General features: G+C 41.5%; 1 protein-coding gene across 1 annotated transcript in view; it reads right to left on the reverse strand.

Annotated features, from left to right (window-relative positions):
- LOC108892788 (protein TANC2) overlaps positions 1–20,579 on the reverse strand; it is an 85,650-nt gene extending 65,071 nt beyond the window's left edge. The window contains exons 1-2 of the mRNA XM_018690507.2: positions 20,468–20,579; positions 687–791 (exon numbers count right to left, since the gene is read on the reverse strand). Of these exons, the coding sequence (XP_018546023.1) occupies positions 687–753 (67 nt within the window). The 5' untranslated portion in view covers positions 754–791; positions 20,468–20,579. The remainder of the gene's footprint in view (positions 1–686; positions 792–20,467) is intronic.
- Between the last annotated feature and the right edge of the window lie 621 nt (positions 20,580–21,200).

Consider the following 21,200-nt stretch of genomic DNA (forward strand, 5'->3'; position numbering starts at 1 on the left):
AGTAGTCAATACTAAGAAGATCTGCAATAAATTTAAGACATTTTAAGACGTTTTAATACCACATACAATAAAATGTAATATCTGACCACAATAATCATAAATCAAAATTTTTGAGTATCATATAAAAACACCCCATAATCAGACATAATACCTTCTTTTTGCAAGGCTTTCTAAGACCTGCAGATACCCAGTGTACTGTAACATGCAAGATAAAACTATGTTCAAATACAACAAGAACAGAGATGTATGGTTAGACCTTGACAGCTTGATCTGTTGAGTGATTTCAGGTTCACTCAAACTGCAAAGAGTATTTTCACTGTTGGGAGGCTTTTACTGTGAAAGAGCAGCAGGAAGTGTTGAGTTTGCTTTGAAAGTAGATCAACATGGCTTTATTTAAGCTCAAAGCATGCTTCAAGTGCCAGTGTGAAACCGGTGTTAAGTTCTCACAACAGGAGGCACAGCTATTCAAGCAACAGAACTGATGAGTAAGTTTGGACCTATTTTAAGCAGAGAATAGGTTTGATGGGGTCTTCAGGAGTCGCAGATTACTCTTTAAGAAGCAAAATACATCTTCTGAGCTGTGTTCCTGCTTCCTAAAAATACACCCACAGAACTTGTGAACACCTTCTGTGTGCTGACAGGCTGACGCGTCATTGTTTGTGGCTGGCATGAGAAGACAGACTCACCACTGCTGCGACTCTTGCGGTTGGCCTTCCCCCCCGTCAGCAGCATCTTCAAGCTGTTCCTAAACATGACTGCAGCAGATGCCCTGGACCAGACTACAGAAAAATCTGTCGGAGGGGAAAGAAAAGACAATACATATTAATATTTGTGAGAGCACAAGCAGTATGACCAACTGTCTGCTGCGAGAGCTTACATTGTCAACAACAGAATTCTTTAGTTAAAAGCAGCGTCAGGAATATTAGACCAATGCAACAAAATTAGATTGTCAAGCCAGGGAAAAAAAAACAACCTTCAAAAGAAATTAATGCAGAGTTATGTGTCAGAAAACTCTAAAATGGGGGAAATGAGGGAAATCCTTTTCATCAAAATGCAAGATCAAAGACTTCCTCATAATTAGGGCAAAACACAGGGAAGTACCAGAGCTTTTACTACTACTGCCTAACAAAAACCTTTTTTTGTACATTCAGTTGTCAATGCAAACTGCTTACACTACATTCATGTAGCACTTTTATTAAAATTCACCCATTCACACACACCCATGCTGTTGAGAGCAATTGGGTTTAGTGTCTTTCTCAAGGACACTGACATGCGGATAGAGGAGGTCAAGGATCAAACCGCCGACCCTGCAATTAATGGTCCACCCACTCTACCTGCTGACACACAGTGGGCCTGTTCTTTTCTATTTAATCATTGTTATAGTACATACTATTATTATTAGCTGTTTTGTTTTTCTGTCATTTCCAATTAGCTTCCATCAAAACACATATACTGTGGATAAAGAAAAAACATAGAAGATACACCTAAACCAGATTCATATACCAATTCCTGTTATCTATATAGTGATACAAAGTTTTGGTGTGGAAGAGCATCAAAAAAGCTATATATTTGTTTGTATTGTGTTGTGTTGTTTTACAAGTTTGGATCAAAATGATCATACCCATGAAAAGCTTCCCAGTGCTATGAGTTTGCAAGTTAAAAATGTTTAGTCTTAAGCAAATGATCTCATAGGTGTAGGAAAAGACAAGCAGAAAAAGTCAGCAGCTAGAGCTAATGTCTGTAAAGTTGGTCACATTACATTGGTTTTTTGTGGTGATTTTTTGCAATTAAGGTGGCAAAAAAATGCTATGCAATCAGAGGCTCCATTATATTCAACAGAGCAGACATTTGGTACAGATAATACAAAGCATATACTGTTCAGTGTCATAAGACTGCAGACAATAGAGGCTGGGAGTGACACGGATGACAGATAACACCTTAAACCATAAGACAGTCTTCATTTCTTGACTGCAGCTTGCTCTGTCCCACTAATTCCTCCTCTCCGTCTCCCCATCTTCCGATCTCCCCCCTCTCCCCTCCCCGTGCAGACGCACATATCTCTGCTGAGTCCTGGTGGTAAAAAGCATGGCAGCAGATGGTCTCCATTAGGTCGCAGTGACTCGGCAAAGCCCCACAGACAAGCTCCAGCTGAGAAGCCAGCTTTGGGCCCCAAACAATAATAATAATTTTATATATATATATATATATATATATACTGTATATATGTGTGTGTGTCTTTTTTTAAAAAGAGGATGACATGGAAAAGCTCTAAAAAAAAACCTCCACAAACCCAGTGTTTTTCACACACTCCCAAACTTAAGAGGGGGTCTAAAAGGCTTCTAGGATCACAGTAGTACAGACAGTGCGAGGGACACTGGTGAAATAGCAATGACAGTGAGACAATGCCTATTATTATAGTCAGGTTGGAACTGAGACATGCAACATCTGTTTGTCTTTACTGATTAATTCAGGACTTTCTTCTCTTTTTTTCTGTGTTTTTGAGAGCTTCTTGGGAAGAATGCTCTCTGGACCCATGGTGTCTGTAGACTAGTTGGAGTAGGTCTAAGACACTTGACTATACGTGCAGATTATCTTTAATTTTGATGAGGTTGAACCTTTGACTCCAGCCCTGAACACTTTTTTAAAAAACATGTTTGATTTCACCAGGCTGTGTCTGTCTGCCTTTTTGCTGAAGTTTTCTACAATAAGTCTCAACAAGATTGAAAACTGAGAGCAGCACTGGCAGTTGCCCATTTTGAGTTTAGCTCAAGTGCAAAGAAAAAATTGAGAAAGAACTGAAGGAGAAGTCAATTTGAACAACAACAGCAACAAAAACTATACCACAGGAAAATTGAGGGGAGCTACTGTAGCTGCCAAAATGAGACCAGACCCAGCCTCATATCACTTCAGATGCTTTCTGGAAATTATTCCAGCTGTGTTTGTTGTTTTTTTGGAAAGATTGTGAGTGTTGATACACCAACCCTTTGACCATTCAGATTTTTTTTTTTTTTTTGGGGGGGGGGGGGGGGTTCAAAGGCAGGAGGCTGAGAGAATCAGGCACTGTGTGACTGTAGTAGTGTTTACTCACTGATCACTGTGTTAGATTAGACTGAGGATATAAGAGGCTTCCCAGATGTTGCTTCAATTGTTGTCCACTGTGACACAGTACCACATACAACACTTCTTCCTGATGCTCTACATCTGTTAGCTATTCTCAGGTCCATATCATGAAGCCTTATCGCCACATACACCACAACATAGCCTACAAAATGAATTAATTATTCATAATAATTAATGAATTAATTATTTTATACTCCCTGTTATCAATATTTAACTTCAAATACTTACATCTAACTCTAACTATATGCAGTATCATGTATCTCTTTTACACTCAGATTAGATAAGTGCTCACTGTTTACAGCCAGACCATTCTACTGTTGTTTCTGCACAAACCATGGCCTATTACAGCTGCTTCACATTTTGTATATCATTTTGTTTACTTTGTTTATGTCATAGTTGCATCCTTTCTATCACCCATTGGTCTATATTCATTATGTACAGTTACATCTGGTAAGATACTAAACTACATTTCACTGTGCTGGTATTTACTGTGTACAATGACAATAAAGTTGAACCTAATCAAAATTATTAACATTTCAGAGTGAAACACATGTACTACATGTACTACCTCTGTACTACATGTGTACAGAGGAAAGCACATGTAGTATTATTACTACAATTCATAAGGTAAATCACTGTTTTTGTCAATGGAGTCTGGTAGTGATATATAGAGATGTTTATGGTCAAACAAAAAGGATCTTACTCCTTAATAAAAGAGTCTATCTCTGTAGGAATCCTATCCATAATGTTGTCAGTCACTTACAATAACAATCTGAACCTGGCAGTGGCAAAAACAAGCACTTTAGTGGATGCAATTTGACACAGACAAATTCCCAGTTGGATAACATTGAAGCAGCTGCTGCTTGCTGGTTCTTGGTCAATACTACGTCAGTATGTCCAAAGATGTTTGTCCCTGTCAATCATTTACGCCCCAGTACATTTGAAAAAAACTTCCCAGCTCCAAAAATACCAGACTTATCCTTTAAGTTTGTATCACAGGATGATAATTCCACTGCTCATAAAAACACTCTCTGATTTAGAGGAATCACTGACAATAGATATGAATATTTTTGACCTCATTTGCCGAGCAGTGCGGTGTCACCCAGCCACAGTGACGGGTTCCTCTAAATAAAAAATGAGTTCTCATGTGAATGAATGGACCTTCGAAGAAAGCCTGACATTTTTCTCTGTAATGTTTGCCTCAGACCCTGATGCAACCATTCTCTGGTGAAGTTTAAAGAACCTTAAGAGTGCGTGAGATTGTGTTAAGAGCCTCCTACAGGGCTGTCTTTTATAAATGTGTTATCAGCATCTGATATGATTGTCTTGGAAACTCAGCTGAGGCAGTGAGTTAACTGATGCTACAGGCAGATATACCCTCAAAAGATATGAAATTTCTCTAATTTAGGGATTTTTGGCATAATTATCCGTACTAAATTACATGTGCCACAAAGGGCAGAAGATGTAATAATTCCATAATCATATAACAAGGCAGGAACGTGGCCTCTTGTCTCTTATTAACAATGAAATATCATCCTGCAAATACTAAAGGTTAATTTCCTGCTGTTTTCCCACATTTGCTAGTGTTAAGTATGACAATTATATGGTACTAGAATAAATAACTGACATTAAGAAATTATTTGGTCATGTCAGTCCAAATACTAAATGATTGGAAATAAAGGGGTTGGTAGCACTAACAGCAAAGGCTGATGCAAACCTCAGCATGTGGAGGATTGCCATTTGTCCCTTTTTCTAAGAATCCTCACATCATTTTTGTGCCACCTGTGCAATGTTCATGACTGTAAATGTATCTGTATGACGTGCAATAAAAGGTCTTTGTTCTACAGTCAGCCTCAGTTGCATTAATCTGGTCTCCCCAGCTGTGGGAAAGAATGAGTTAAAAGGCAGATTAATCATAGCAGTCATCACAGCTGCTTTATGATACAGTGACACAAGTGATCTTTACACCTACCAGAGGGATAGATGAAAAGCATGAGTCACATCAAAAGCAGCAGTTCTAGTTCAAGGTGGCTGAGCAGTGACACATGCCATGAACGGCTACAGCGTGATGTTGGCTGACTGGAATAACCCAGACTTCTTACAATCAAAGCTTATTTATTAAGAGCTAATTCACACGGTTCATTACCATCAACAAAGAATTAAGGATATTTGAGAGTAATACTTCTCAACCACTCCCCTCCCCTTTCCATAGCTTGAATAAGCACTCTAGTAATGAGGAGTGGTTTTATCATGTAGAACCACACAAGCCCTTCCCTCTGTCTGAAATCCACTCATTGGTATGAATCATGTGCTTTCCTATGACAAGATGTAGACAGTGGTGAGAGGAGTGTAAGGTGGCAAAGGGTCAGATCTATTAGCATGCAAGCTCATCTCCAGAGATACAGCCAAGGCCGTGCAGGGGCATCTACGCAAGAATCCACAACTCACCGCAACGTCACCTCAGCATAAAATATGAGTGAGGAGCAGCTTATTATGTCTGGTCTGGTTGGCCTACAGGCCAGAAGGTATTCTGTGATTATAATACTAAATCAAAATCTTAAAAAGCCATGACTCAGTAAGTACATACTGTAGCTTCGTGTCAGCTCTCCATTGTGCAGCTAAAAAGGACTAGGGATGAAATCCGGAGGACTTCACAGTCTAGTCCAATAAATCTGTGTCCGTACGTATAGCAGTGAGCTAACCAGGCAAGGCTGTAGCTGTTTACTCACTGCAAGAGCAGAAAATAGGGAGAGATACTGCTGTCTGTTTCTAGAGGAGGCAATCAATGTTCGAAATCTTAGAGGACAGGATACTGAGTAGGCAAGTAAGCACACACACACATACAGACTCGCAGGTCGCCACAGAGAGACAGGCACGCACACAAAAATGTACCCGTATGCACACAGCTGAAGCAATGTTTCATCTGAGGGTGTAAGCACACACATCGCTGATTCCCACTCTCTCTGACCCTGTGTACCGGCCTTTGTGAAGGGAAGCCAAGAAGCAGCATGCTCTCACAGATAATGTGCGTAAGCGGATGCAGCCCATCTCAGGCTCTTCCACAGCTCGGGCATAATGCTCCTCCAGTGTGTTAAAAACCACTTAAAGGCACATTCACCAGCCCTGCACGATGAGCCACTTTCATCTGCTCTGGTCACCCGAAGCGGCGCACTTGTTTGTTCTGACGAAAAATACAACACAGACACAGCTTGGTTCATTCCTAAGCATGGCTCATAAAGGCTGAATTAACAAAAAAGGTCTCCAGTTTGGCTTTTGAGCTAGACAGATACCAGTGTGAAAGGCTTAGCCATTAAATATGTAGGTTTAGCTATAAGCTTTGCTTGAAGAATTGCTTTGTCATGGCATTATGTTGAGAAACCAGAGTTATGATTATTAGAGGATTATAGCTTAGTTCTCCTCATATTGCTCTCCTCCTGTAGGATGAATTTAATTTTTAATCACTAAGCCACATCTAAATTTTTAAACATGAAAAACATCCAAGTGGTAGCAGGTGCAGACGTCGTCCCCCCCCCCCCGAGTCTAAGCCTGGACTCAGACCCATCATGAAACTCCATTAATTACAAAGCTTATTTACAATCAATAAAGTATCCTTTAATGGGGGCAGCGATGGCAGAGGCCAGTGTTGCAGGTCATGCAATAGGATTTATCTCATGTTACCCTTGGGCTCCAAATTAAAACTCATCTGAGAGGAAACCACACAGACACAATCATAAAATTAGAGGGGACACACATATCCCACAGGAGTGCTCTTACTGTGATTACTTATAACACAGAGGTTACAGCAGTCGCAAAGCAGAGGGATCTCCATCTTAAATTGAGATGGAGCAAATGGTGCTTTTTTTCCCAAACAGGGCAGATATTAAATCTTTCAGGGAGGTGAATGACTAAGGAAATTTCTGGGTAAAATCAAATTTGTCCTAAAAGATATCATAAGACTCTGTCTCAAAATGGGTAATTAGGAGTCACATATGAAAGAAATACAGCTCAATTTTGCTGTTGCAAGAGTGAAAATCCCACAGCAGCCAGAGCACAATGAAGCATCAACAGTTTGAAAATGACAAATGGACTTTGCCCTGAGGGACCCGCGTTTCTTGGAGCAATTATGGTAGAACCCGGCAGTCTGACTGGGAAACATGAATGTCAGACCTTAATCAAATAAGAACAGTGGCAGAGAAAGCACTGCAGTATGACTGAGGCTGAGTCATCCACAATCCATTGATTTCCTCCATTTGTTTCTATACACATTCTTCCTTCCAGGGTTCAGGGAGAAAAGAGCAAGGTGAAGAGGGTGGTGGGTGCATGGATCTATTCATTAAAATAAAAAAAATCTATAAACACTGCAGACAAAATATTCACTTAAAAATTAAAGCAGGACTCAAGCTGGAGGCTCATTCAGTCAGAGCCTCCTCCCTCATCTTGCCAGCAGTAGACACCCTGCAGCATCAGACAGGAATAAATCACACTCCCATCCCCAGTTTGAGGATGGCCGGGGGAGCAGAGTTCCATAAATCACACTGATATCAATAAGGGGAAGTGTCAGGGCCCGGCTCACAAGGTGAGAGTTGCGCAGGGCAATGCAGAAACCACTTAAGGTTGCTGGTAACAAAGTTTTACTCCAGCCCTGCGGTAGATTATTTATTAATCTAGATTAATGCCGCCGCATTCATCGCTTTGCAGGGTGGTGATATCTGTATCACGATGCACCATACAAGGGTATGATCAGTCACAGATGAGACAGCTGGTCCCAGGGAGGCCAAGATTGCTGTCTGACACCTCCTCAGCTCATAATTACGAATTCTTCATGGAACATAAGGTATGTTCAAGTCATACTTAAGAGGAATGTCACATACCGAAGTATAAATGCTTAATTTTTCAAAGAATGGAAATATATCCAAGTTTTCACTATAAAGATATCCTCAACTTCACTCAATGTTCACACATAAATAGAGTCCATAAATACTAAAATACCTTCAGAAAAAGCTGTTATGGACAAGTAGCTAATAAGAGGTGCAAATCAGAGAGCTACCAAATTCAAAACCATTTGTTGTTGCAACTGGGAAACAAGAACCATGCCACATTAGCATAATTCATCCAACACTGGCCCAGAATTTGAAAGTGAACTCATTTAAACTCCTGAATGTTCCTGCAAAGTGAAATCTTTAGTTACTGCTGGCCATTAGAGTGTGGATAATTCTCACTAACATGCACCTTGGGAGTCATAGTAAACTTTCTCTCCTTACCTTTTTTTTTTTTTTTGGTCTCCTGATATTGTCTCTGCAGAAAATGAATGAGACTTTTACTTATTGAACCCTGGACTCCTGAAGTAACTCCTCCTGCTTTGCAACTTTCACACAGTGAATACTGCTCAGATTACGTGAACTGTCACAGACCGCTCTGCTCTCCATTGACACATGAGCTGTCAGCACACCATCTGTGACCCCAAGCCCTAAGAGTTCAATGCTAAAGAGCAAAGTCGACATTTGGCACAAGCTTCAGGTTCCCAAGAGCCCCTGAAAGTGACATGTTCACATGTGTAGGCTCCATGTCTTTGCTTTTGGCTGATACTGCAGAGCTTACCTGATCTTTTGAAGTAATGTTATAGAGCAAGTTCTCCTAAGGTCCAGGCTTAATGCATTTTTTCTCCAACACACTGACATGGCCTACTTGTAGCTAAGTGCATTATTATGTGCTTTGGTTGTGTCATCTCCCTGTAGGGAAACAGAAGTCCTCCTACACAGGCCAACTGGCACGCACTTTCATTACCAAATCTATGCCCAGTTTAAACCAGCTTAAGACCTCTCTCGCCCTCTCGCTCAAATCTATTCAAAGGAAGCAACTGAAATAGCATGTCAACCTTTATCAGACTCAAAGAGAGCCAAATGAAGGAGGACATAATTCATTGGCTTTATTTTCCCCTGTTTGTTTTAGAGGTTGTCTCGGCAAGACCAAATAATGGGATGAAATACTGTGAGCCATGTAGGCAGGTGTAGAAAATTCCCCTAGCCAGACCGAGGAAGGAAATAAATCATCTAAATGCATAAAACCTATTTATTTTCTCAGAGCTGCATGACCACAGTTTTTTAAAGTTGAGTTTGCACGTCTTCTTCGTAATCTCTTCAATAGCAGACAGTGTGGAAGCAGGCCTTCGTCAGTGATTAATGAAAAAGCATTTTTCCCTGCAGACATCAAAATGACAAGAGCAGCAGAGCTCTGATTCTAATATGTTGTGAATGTGCTACTTTACTGCTCCCTCGCTCTTGTTTGGTTGCTGCTGTGAACAATAACACAAGACTGTGTGGATGAGCAGCAGTGAATGTGTAGCGTAAAGCTCACCAAATGTTGCCACAGGGGAGGTAGAGAGAGAAACACATGGGAGGACGGATGAGATGCTCAGCATCTTCCTAAATGCAATATTAAAGTAGTGGAACTATTCTACTGATATGGCATCATCTTACAAGGTTAAGACATATTGGAGGATTCGTAAAGGTTTACTATTCACCAACAAATGAAGCTAAATGATGGTGCTAAAGGTCAAACACTGTGTTAAATATTGGATTCACCTAGAGAGAAGGATGGTTAAATGAGACAGTTCAATTAATCCCACTGACTGCTGCCTCCAATCCTCCCTCCACTCCTCTTCTTTATGGCTGCCTCTTCATTCATAGACCTCACTGCTACACCTGCTGGCCATTTGGAAGTGCTGCTGCACCATCCGCACTGACACACTGAGCAGAGGTGGCAAAGAGTTACATTAATGAAATGATAAATCTAAACCTAATCTAAATTATAGCCTTTCATCTTTGTTGCTGACATATGACACAGAGATGTCCATCATCTAGTCTGTCAAACACACAGGAAATTTTGTTTTGCATAAATCATCTCAGAGGTTCCTATTTGTATGCCTCCGGTGCCCTGATCCTGTTCAAACAGATAGACCAGAGTCTCAGGAAGAAGAATAGTTCAATGTTTGACAGGCAGCTTAAAGGGGCAAATACAGTCGTGACATGAGGAGGGAAGGTCATTCTGCCAGAAGGCCGCTAACGGCAGGTAATCAACATTGGCAGATCGCACATTTGCATTGAGATAGAGACATTTAAAATCAGCTGGCGTCTCTCTGGTCTGGGCAGGCGCTGAAAATTAATTCTCAGAATTAAACAGGCTGCATTTCCTGGTCTCATTCACTCCTCATTTGCTTGTTAATTGTGGCTTATATCTATGTCAGACTATAGGATCTCCTTGTGTACTGTAAGTGGCATTAAATAGATGCAATGTGGGATTGTTTTCACTGTAATCACACTCCAGGGTAACAGGATAAAAAGTGGTTAGGTTCCATGCAAAAGGCCATCTAATATTGAAGTACAATGTCTAGACAAATACATTCACCCCTGATGTCTTGTTATATTGATTAATAGCAGTAAATCACAGTCAATGTAATTGAGCTGAATCTGACACTGATAAACAAAATTCTAACCCACCAGTGCAGAGACCCTGGATTTGATTAATAGTAGCAATAACTCTGCATTGTGTTTGTCAGAAGACATAGACAACTGGGCAGTGGGAAATCAGCAGGGGATGACATCCTTCTTGTTGCAGAACTGACTCCTACAGACTAGTGAGGGTGCCTGCAAGAAGGGTGTTGGGACTTACATAGTAGGCAACTGCCCCACAGCCCAGAACATCAGGGGCCCCCAAAGCTCCAGACCTACTTTGTCAACTGCTTTGTGCCAAGTACACAAAAAATTTGTCTGGGGATCTGAGCCACTAAAACACAATAACAACTGACATGGTAAGGAACTTAAGGTGGGTCCTGCTTTGTGACCTAATCCTGAAACCATTTCTTGGCAAAGTCTAGTTTTTAGACTGACATCATTTCTTTTTTATGCTTATACTGTATGTTACCTATTGTTAAACTAATGTGTTTAATACAATTACTAAACAATTAAGAACTGTAGAGTAGGGAAATTTCACACTCCAAATTGAGTTAAGAACAACAAACATATTGCTGATTACTGTCAAGTGACCCGACTCATATCTACTGTGATTCAATGTTGTAACAGAATAAAAACATAAAAAGGAGTAACATCTGTGCCTTTGAAGGCATTTCAAATTAAAAGCATAAAGTGGCTGTGATAAGTTCTCATAACATCCCCACACATCTTGTCCCAGCTCAGCTGTCACATGGATCCAGTGCAAGCCTGAAGCCGGTTTCACACAGAATTGTAACTGCCACTCCCTCCTCTGTGCTCTGTCAGTTCCCTCTGCCTGACATAACTAGCCCTCAGATGATACTCAAATGGGTTGATTTGGCCACTTCAAGGGAATAACTAAACAACCAAATAGCATAGGCTCCCACTGGCTCTTAGTTAAGTTGATGTGAGTGTCCCAGTTAAATTCATTTCCTTAAAATGCTTGACCACACGTTACTGAGCAGGAGGCCTGCTGAGGGCTTGTAGTAACTTTGTATCTCAGAGCAGCAGAGCCATAGAGAGTGTTGGACTTCCTTGCCTGAGGCTAATGTGTATTAAGTGCAGCTGAGTGGTTGATAGGCTTAACATGGCTTCTAAGTGAAGTGAAGCTACAGGGGTACTCCAGGGTTGGTTTCCTTGGTGAATCCTTAGAGTTACAAAAGTGTTCATCTGAAATTAACTCAAACCAAAGTGTACTAGAGCAGAGATACTGCAGCTGTACAGAATAATGTTCAACCGTTTGTATCGACATTTGCAACAGAAATGCATTACAGGCCACAAGTCAAAGCTTCAACCATCATTTTAAAAAAATGCTTGGCACACCACTTTGATTTGCAAAGCTCAGCTGCTTCGACTTGCACTGCTGCTTGTGGCTACAAAATAAAGATATTTTCTAATGTTGCACTGCAGCAATGCAACTAGCCAATCACAGCTGACCATGAAGAAAAATGGCATGTTGGTTTTTTCCCAATGCCATATTCCACAGATTTGCCTCAGCCCTGCCGATTCTGTAAAAGCCCAGATTTCTTTGAATGGCCAGTGCCACTGGGCAGGAATTTTTGCAAGGAAGATGACAGCTCTTTAATTTTCTCTGGAAGCTATCAGTAGCTTTCCCCAGATAGTGGTAATGGAAGACAGTGATACAACCAGGGTACCTGTGGAAATTCTACCCAGCAATGATGCAAAGAAGATGGACATTCACTCAGTGGAGAAAGCCATGGTTGGACTAGGACAGAAATTCAGCCCTAGACTTATTCTCTGGGACAAACCCTTTGGATTTTTAATGGCAAACCGTGATTAGTCCCTATGGCCTATGGTCTGACTATGGAGAGAGCTTCGGGACTTGAGAAGGTTCAAAACAGACAGTCAATAACAAAACCTGCCTACCTATATTAATATAACCAGGTGTTATAATCTGCTTTTATCAACGAACTGTGATCAAATTTCTTACAGTTGTTTCTTGCTTTGGACAGTGGCCAGACTGTTAGCAGCATCCATGTTGCTAGGAGCCTGAAACAAATACACGATTCATTGTCCATTTGATAATCTAAACAAATAACACATTTCCTGGCCTGTGCCTGATCTGAAATGAGCAATAGTGAAACTTTTTTATATTATTCTTTGCGACAGTGGTGCCAACATTACTACCACTTGGAAATGCTAGCAGGGAAAGATGTCTGTTGCCACCTTAGGGTAGGGTTAGGGCACTTGGTAGAGGTTAGGGAAATATCTTGGTTACAGTTACTAAAAAGGAGAACTTAATTGCAGTTCTGTGACAGAAGCACTACACTTCTACCCACACTATAATTTTTGCTTCGCTACATAAAGGGCACACTACTTCATTCAATAGCACTGGGCATGAATCATGAGCTGCAACATCGTCTGATATGGACGGAAATTCTTAGAGATACTGAGGTGACATGTTTACATCTTGTCTCTTTATCTAGGTGTAAGAAATACTTGTCTCTGGCAGGCAGTCGGGTGAAGGTGAAATGAGTCTCAAATAGGTTATGTGTCGATGCTTTCTATTTATGACATCTACAGATAGTGCCGGTGACGTCAAGAAAACCCACAAGGCGTCCATGTACCCAGCACATCCAAAATGGGCAGAGAGTCATCAGACATTCAGAGGGTGGGTACAGTTTCAAAACCACAAGACGAGAACAGAACGGATCAATACAGTACTGCCATCCAACCAAACAGGAGGAGTGAAAGAGAGAAAGAAACAGAGTAGCTTGGGTATGCCAAAAGGGCAGCCATAACGACATCTGTTGCTGGCCAAATGAGTTTCTCCCCTCAGCTGGGCCTACCCGCACTTAAATAAGACAGAAAAACAGGTCCAATTGTCAAAAGTGATTGTTGACAGCAGCCTTGGTTTTGTTCATATCTGGGGAAATAAGTTGGTGAATTACACTGGCATGGATATAAACGTGGTTTCACTGGAACAGAGGCACACTGACTGAGATAGGAGATGAATCTGTTTCTCGATGAATTATGCATTGTTCCCAGTCCTGTATTACCATATACACCACCATCATGTTCACATCCACTCTGTGAAGAACTTCTTTGTCCACTGTGAATTAGCAGCACCTCTCTAATCTCCTTTCGTCTCATCCACAGATACTTTCTGTGGGAGATGTGTATGCCTTTAGCATGCAAATGACTTAATATAACGCTGAAAAAGAGGCGATGACAGGTTCCAGGGATGTACTGTACTACTGCTTTTTATGTAATCAGTCTTGCTTGTGGAACGCAAAAATAGGATTTAGGTCTACAACCAACTGCAGCTTTGTCATTACAAATGGGATGTGTGCCTTAAATTCATTTTTTCCTCACATGTATCTCAAGATTTAGAAATGTACTTTTCTTTTTTTTTTTCCCACCCAGACTCACTATTTATTCCAAAGCCAGCAACACAACACCACAGAGAAAAAACACATTAGTGTGCCTCACAAGGGCAATGATACCTCCAGGGTTGCTATTTGTGATTATGAATCGGGATCTTAGAAGACAGTACAAAGGATAGAATGGAGCGCGGGCGGAAGAGAAAACATCTTAAATTACTTGTTCTTCCAGTTCAGCCCACCACCAGATTGCTGTCAGGCTGGACTGATGTTTGATTGAAAGCGTAGACAAGACCACGGGATACCGAGACCCAATTAGCGTGTTAGCTGGCCACTGACCTCTGATGGCAATTTGATGACCACCAATAAATGTCGGTTGGACTCCCAGACACCATCGCACCATGTGTCAATCAACTGGCTTGGGCACAGAGAGACGGGGCTGTGGTTTACTCCTGCACTCACATGAGCTTGGATTGAAAGGAATTAGGTAACAAAGTGTGGTGATGTGTGCAGAGATGTTGGCACTCATCCATGCCATTTTCACTTCAACAGCAATGCATTTTAGTGGCTTTTAATTGAGAGATACTTATCATAAGTCATTTCGTTAAATGACTTTGATTGTTTTCATGTCACATTACAATTATTTGTCCTGTGTTATTATGAGTAATCCAGAGTGTTGGGTTGATGAGGCTCCGCTGTGAAAATTAATGAGCTATACATACAAGAAAGGGCATCTTCATTCTGTCTAGTCCTTATTGATTTCCCTTAAACCAGGCAGAGTATTCTTAATAGGAACACAGCACCCTCTCTTTAGTGATTATGTCTGCAGAACATCAGTCACACACAGCAGCCACTATGTATCTTCAAGAAGGCACGTGTCTGTGTGTGCACATGTGTGCCCGAGTCTCCTCACACACAAGATGAAGACATGTGAACCTGAGCGTCAGATAGAAGATGATTAAGGTGGCAAACAGAGGTTGCTAGGTGAGGGTGCAAAGACATTACGTATGTAGATGGAAACATGCGGGTTCACCTCTAGTCCTTCCCCCTCTGCTGAAGGTCACAGGCTGACAGATGAGCACGCCTTTCATCAGGCCTTATGCCATCCACATTAGCAGGCTGAGCCAGGCCTTGCCAACATCAGCAAAAGAAAAAGACTAGGTTCTATTGCCCTCTTGAGATAGAGCACGTCAGCGTTACACACACTACCTCCCATGGATGTATATAGTGCGAAAACAGTGTGACCGTGGGGAGGGATTGTGGAGATGGAATGGAATAAGCGCGGAGAAATAACGTTCTAAAAATCCATCAATTGCCGTGTTGGATCGAACTACTGGTGCACAATCATGCATATTTAATTAATTGCAGCCAAGTGTAATCGACAGCATGGAATAGCCAGTGGGGTTTAGACTGTAGGTCAGTGGCAGGTGACATAAAATTACCACTATCTTTTTGTTATGCCTATCTGTTTTGGTTACACTTAATAGCAGCTGCATATATCCATAAACAGAAATAAATTTCAAGTGCACACAAACACCAGTCACTAATAATGCCTTTGAAACTTGTCTACAGAAGGTCTGAATAAAAGGTACAACATGTAATCTTACTTAAACTAAGGCAAACGAGGGGAAAAGTTATGGGTTTGGTTTCATTACTGAATTTCACAGAGGCAAGCTGCCCAGGAGAGAATGCCTTCATAATGGACCCCTGCCAGGCACTTCGTCTGCCAATTAATTGGCAGTGGCCGCCACATGTATGTCTGCTGTGTGTGTGTGTGTGGGTGGCTTTAGAAGTCATGTGTGTCACTGAGGTGATCAGCTTTGGCTAACTGAATATCACAGAAGTCTGGATGTCTCTAACGTCTGGACTCAAAGTCAATCTTGGCCCGCTGACAAAATCAGCCCCTTTTTTCACTATCATCATCTTCATCATCCTCATCAGGTGATCATCTGCTTTAGTTTATCTCATTATTTGTTGTTTTTCATTTTTGCTGCTTTATTTTATTTAAGATTAAAACTTTCCTTTGGACAGTGAGAATTTAACACAGTCAATCTTCACCTTGTGAACCTGTCCAAGAGGGACCACCCACAAATTCACTGTGGCTTTACAAAATAATTTGCTCTCCTACAAGGCAGCTCTTTTTGTTTTTTAATATATTAGATTCTGGGGGAGGGGGAGGCAGCTGTTAGCTGGGCCCAGCTGTCAATGACGGCTGGCAGAGATGAGAGGGGAGGAGCTGATTTTGAACAAACCTGTGCATACACGGTCCCAAAGGAGCATCACTTTAAAGAATTCCCTCAAAAGCCCAGATGATAACTTGATGTCTCTGTTTACCTCTGCATCTGCACCATATGTACGATCCCATGCGCACATTAATTATGGTAAATACTGTGATAGAGATGAGGAAAATATGATTGACTTGGCAGAATACAGCTCAACATGAAATGCCTTATTGGTTTGGTGCACATTCAGTTGGATAAATTAAGAAAAACCCACAAGATGCTGTGGTTCTTGTTGCATGATGTCCAAACACAATTTACACAGGACATACTCAGGTGGGGCTAGGCCGTGATTCTTGCGAGGAATGGTGGAAATGTTGTCCCAGTTTTGACAGAATGAAAATTAATTCACAACAGTTTTGCTGGGCCATATCTTCTACCCCCACAATTATTATGCATGAAGTGAAATGAGAATAAAATGTGAAGGAAATTGTGATACAGCTCAGTCTAGACTACAATGCAGAGTGGCTTTTCATGCTGTTCATGTTGTATCATTTCTCAGACCATACATTAGCACAGACCGTGTTGGAGCCTGGAGAGTGTGTGAACTGGACGCCGGACACCATTACGCTTAATGACACGGCTTTAAGATAGACAACTGAAGTCTTTTGTGAAACTGAATGCTTCTATCTACACTAGCTTGGATTTTCCTGAGAAAATGACTGAATGAATTCAGTCATGACTGAATGACTGCAAGTATTAGCAATGGCGAAAATTATGGAAGTACCGCATGTTCTTATTTGAAAAGGTGAATATCAAAGACTATTCTTACCCTTTAACACACTGACATGTGCCTATTGCAGCTTCTGTCATTTGGACTCTGACTGGAAAAATATATATGCAAGGCTCTATTGACAAGACAAATATGGAATTTCTCACAGTGCAAATGGCATAAAAAGCCTCTTGAAGCCCTTTCATGTACATCTTTCACTATTTCACCCTGAATGAGCGATTCTCTGCTCAAAGCCAGGGCAGCTGCCTCCCATCTCAATCCACGGAGTCCAGAGCTAACCAGTGTGTCCAGCTTCAAAGCCACCAGCGTGAAATGTGTTAATGAGCTGCATGGGAATTAGACTACTTCTTTTGTCACCTGTCAGATATTTTACAGGCAGGTTTAGGTTATCCTGAAAGTTTTGTACTCCTCACGCCACACACAAGGAGTCATAAGTTCAGTGACAAGAAAATAATCCCCTCACTTACTTAAACTGCCAGCAGCATTAACTGGAAGGAATGACTAATACAGAGGTTTCTGTGGGTGAGAGTTTTGGCCATGTGTCACCCATGTATCCAAGATCTGTCTGAGTGTTTTACATTAGACACGACAGAGGCACATGCATGTCACATGGTGCATGAGCCCATCTGCACAATCAAACTACAAAGGCTTGTAAGCATGCCTCAGTCTTTATCCATCTATCTTGGGCCATTGAATGATCCAGAGTCTGTGGTGTCTGTGTAATGTTTAAGAAAAAGTAACAATGCGACGTTACCTGCATCATGTTCCTTGAACATTCCTGCTACTTGGAAAAATAAACTCTTTCCTAATCTGCTCTAAATCTTTGGCGGGTTTGTGATGACAAGTCCCAACAGACCCCAAAGAGAAGTTAGCCAACCTACCACCATACAAGGATGACTAAAAACCTTAAGCAGCAACAGCAAGCCAGGGAGGACAGCTCCCCCACAATTCAAACAGAATTTATTTTGCCTGTAAATTGGTTTTCGTCACAACTTGCTGTCAGTGTTGGCGTTTGTGGGTTTCGGCGTGTCAGATTTGACACAGCTCCCCTTCAGTAGCTGTGGGCTGTAGCTTAACACCCACTCACCCCACTGGGGAGAAACCGTCTTCTTCAGATGCCGCTCACCAACTTGACAACGCTGATCATTCTCATCATCGTCCCCTCAAGCGCTCACCAGAGATTCCCTGCCTAAAGCATCTGATTGGTCAAAGTGTGACTATTACTACTAGAAGAAGGCCTATAAATGCAGTTGCTTTACTGTAACAGGCACCTGAGGCATGCAGAAATTAGTAACTACAGCTTCTCTGTGTTGAAAAATACACTGCAAACTACCACCAGCAAACGTTTCTAGAGGTTAACAGCACATCACATTTGATGACATGCTCAATTGAAGGACTGGAAGCCAGTGCTTCTTGTGCCCAGAGACACTGTCATATTTCTGCATCTCCGCACCAGTGACCTACACAGGAGCCACGCCACGTCAATCACAAACTGACAGATCCTCGCTGCAGGCCAAAAGGGACAAGGCAGCCTTTCTCTGCTCCAGGACACATGCAAATTACAGGATTTGTATCTTTGAATAAAAGTCGAAGAACAAACTGTATATGTGAAACTGTTAAACAAGAGGAAGCTTGACAGGAAACTCATTTGTTTCCCAGGATATGCAATGTGCAGGAAATTAGAAATGAAAGGTTTTGAACGCACATAAAACCAATTAACTGCTCAAACAAAGACATTCCTTCCTCACCCTCTAAAATGTGAGTAATGCAGACCTTTGCGCCAGTTTATGGTATGATTATAATTTATGCCATCTCCCAAGCAGCACATGCAAGACTGTGTCTCTTTTGTGTAGCCCAGGCTTTACAGCCGTGGAATCTCAGAGGAAGAAAAGAGCCAGTGTCATGCGGTCAGAAGGCATTTTAGTCAGACAGAAATTTGTGTCAGCACTTTCTGCCAAGGAGTGAGAGGCCAGCATTCAGAGCTGTTAGCCTCTTTCTCAGAGGAGAGCCAGGGTTTAATGGGACTACTCTTCCACTCCATTTGCCAGCCCGCATCTTACAGGCCACAGCTGCATACATGTAAGCCAGCAACTGCCACTCTGCGTACCTCTCTGCAGCCTGGGAGCTCAACACTGCCTTTAACAGCTGACAGAAGTTGTTCATCTTCAGACACACACTTGAAAAACTAAGCAGACTACAGACATAATGTGTAAGAATAAGACAACTTTAAGGCCTGGTAATCAGACCGCAGAGGTCACTGGCAGATGCGTTTTTTTTTTTTTTGTTTGTTTGTTTGTTTTTTTCTAAACTCCTTATCCTTACTTATTGGCCGAGCAATTCCTGGTGCTGCCATGGTCATATTCATTTGGACTATGGCAGCACCAGAAGGCCTTGCTCTAAAAAACTTCTTATGAAATGACTTTGGATCTATTTCAGAGCCAAACAACAATTTCATGGCTGGCCAGTCACAGAGTAATTACATAGGGGCCCAAGCCGACACATCGATCAGTACTCGGGACACTTCTTAAAAAATAAGACTATTTTTGACAGGCAGCTTCTTGAAGAGATGACAGCACCTCCAGCACACTTATAGTAAGAATGCACAATGAAAACGGATGCAGGCAACATGAATCTATTCCCTGATAATAGATAAAGTTTTCCTGGATAAACAGCAGAGTTATTCCACAGTACTCTCCCAAAAAGACGCGTCACTACTAAGCACGTACGGCTGACTACCTAGTGGATTGTCAGAACATTAGCTGAGCAGTCTGTTTAGAGAAAATACTCTTTTAAATTCTGCAGCGCTGCCGATAAGCATTTAAATAAGTTTCTTAATTATACTGAATAATGAAAAAGCCTCAGCTTAAATTAATTTAGGAAAACAGCAAATGGAAAAGTAAACGTTATTTCTGGCCCATTTTTTGCCATCATGTTAATAGCGTTCTCTGTCTGATGACATGTCATATTTTAACAAGGGATGAAGCATCAAGTGGGTGTATGTAAGACAAGTCCGCTAAGTTCACCTGTGCACAACTTGCTTCGCATGACATGTTTGAACAAGTTGAAGGCCCACAAATGTTTTCCTAAAGTATAAGATAAGATGGCAAGATGGAGTTAACCAATAACGCACCTTACTTAAAAAGGTTATAACCAGTCATTTTAAAAGGTTATCATCCAGATTTTTTTGTGAATTTCAAGGGTTAAAAAAGAAAGGCATAGTACACATAGTAAAACAAAAAGTCTTGCAAGTTTACCAAAGCATCCGTTGGAGTAACCATACAAACAACAAATTTGCTCACAGTACATGTGTCTGCTTCAAAAGGCAGAGAAATGTACATGTGTTCTTGTCCTTGGCCTGCATGCAAAAGAAATGCTTAACAATGGAGCTACTGTTCTGTGAATGTTACTCCATGATGATGACCTTGGTGTCATGCATCAGTAGGTGTAAAGATGTCAAAACAGTATACACGGGTTCAAGTGCCTTCAACTTGAGAGATGACTCACCATGAGTAGACAGCAGGCAGGTCTCCAAATCCGGCTTTGAGGGCAGCGAGGCGCTACATTTCGCTGCGCTGATCCACAGTCCCGATCCCTCTCCAGAGGGGACACCCAACAGTTCTCTACAAAGGCAACCACAGTGAAATAAAAAACTTTAACTCAAGGCGAGCAACTGACTGAAAGAGCCCTATATTGACACGCAGCAGAAACAACAGACGAAATTTCACATCCTGCTCAGTGGCGTGGTACGTCCATGCGGTGGATGGCCTGTCACTGTTCACTCTGTTGATGATCTTTTTCCAACAGAGAACACAAACAGTGGTTAGTGAAGTAAACAGCTCTGTCTGGGGTGGCTACAAGGGCCAGTTGTCAAAGGGCAGACTGGGACAGTACACAGTTGTCACTCTCTTCAGGGGGTGTATCTGACATAAAGTGCTGCATTCAGAAGCCGTGATGTCGAGCAACGCTGTCCCTAAGCACTCTGACCAAATGTATCATTATGTCATCAAGTGGCAAGTTGAGGACGTGGGAGAGGGGTACTGAAATTTCTGTGCAGGAGACATAAGCATGATGAAAGACTCTAAAATGAGGGAGAAATGAAACTGAAATATTTCATGTGTGTTTGCTTCCTCTTAAACTACGTTTATCAAAAGATTTTAGACCTTAAAGGTGCTATATGTGAGCATTTTAGTTTAAAACATTCAAAAAATTAACTGAAAATATCAACAGAATGTGAAGA

Source organism: Lates calcarifer, linkage group LG23 (assembly GCF_001640805.2).
Source record: "Lates calcarifer isolate ASB-BC8 linkage group LG23, TLL_Latcal_v3, whole genome shotgun sequence".
NCBI classification, from domain to species: domain Eukaryota; kingdom Metazoa; phylum Chordata; class Actinopteri; family Centropomidae; genus Lates; species Lates calcarifer.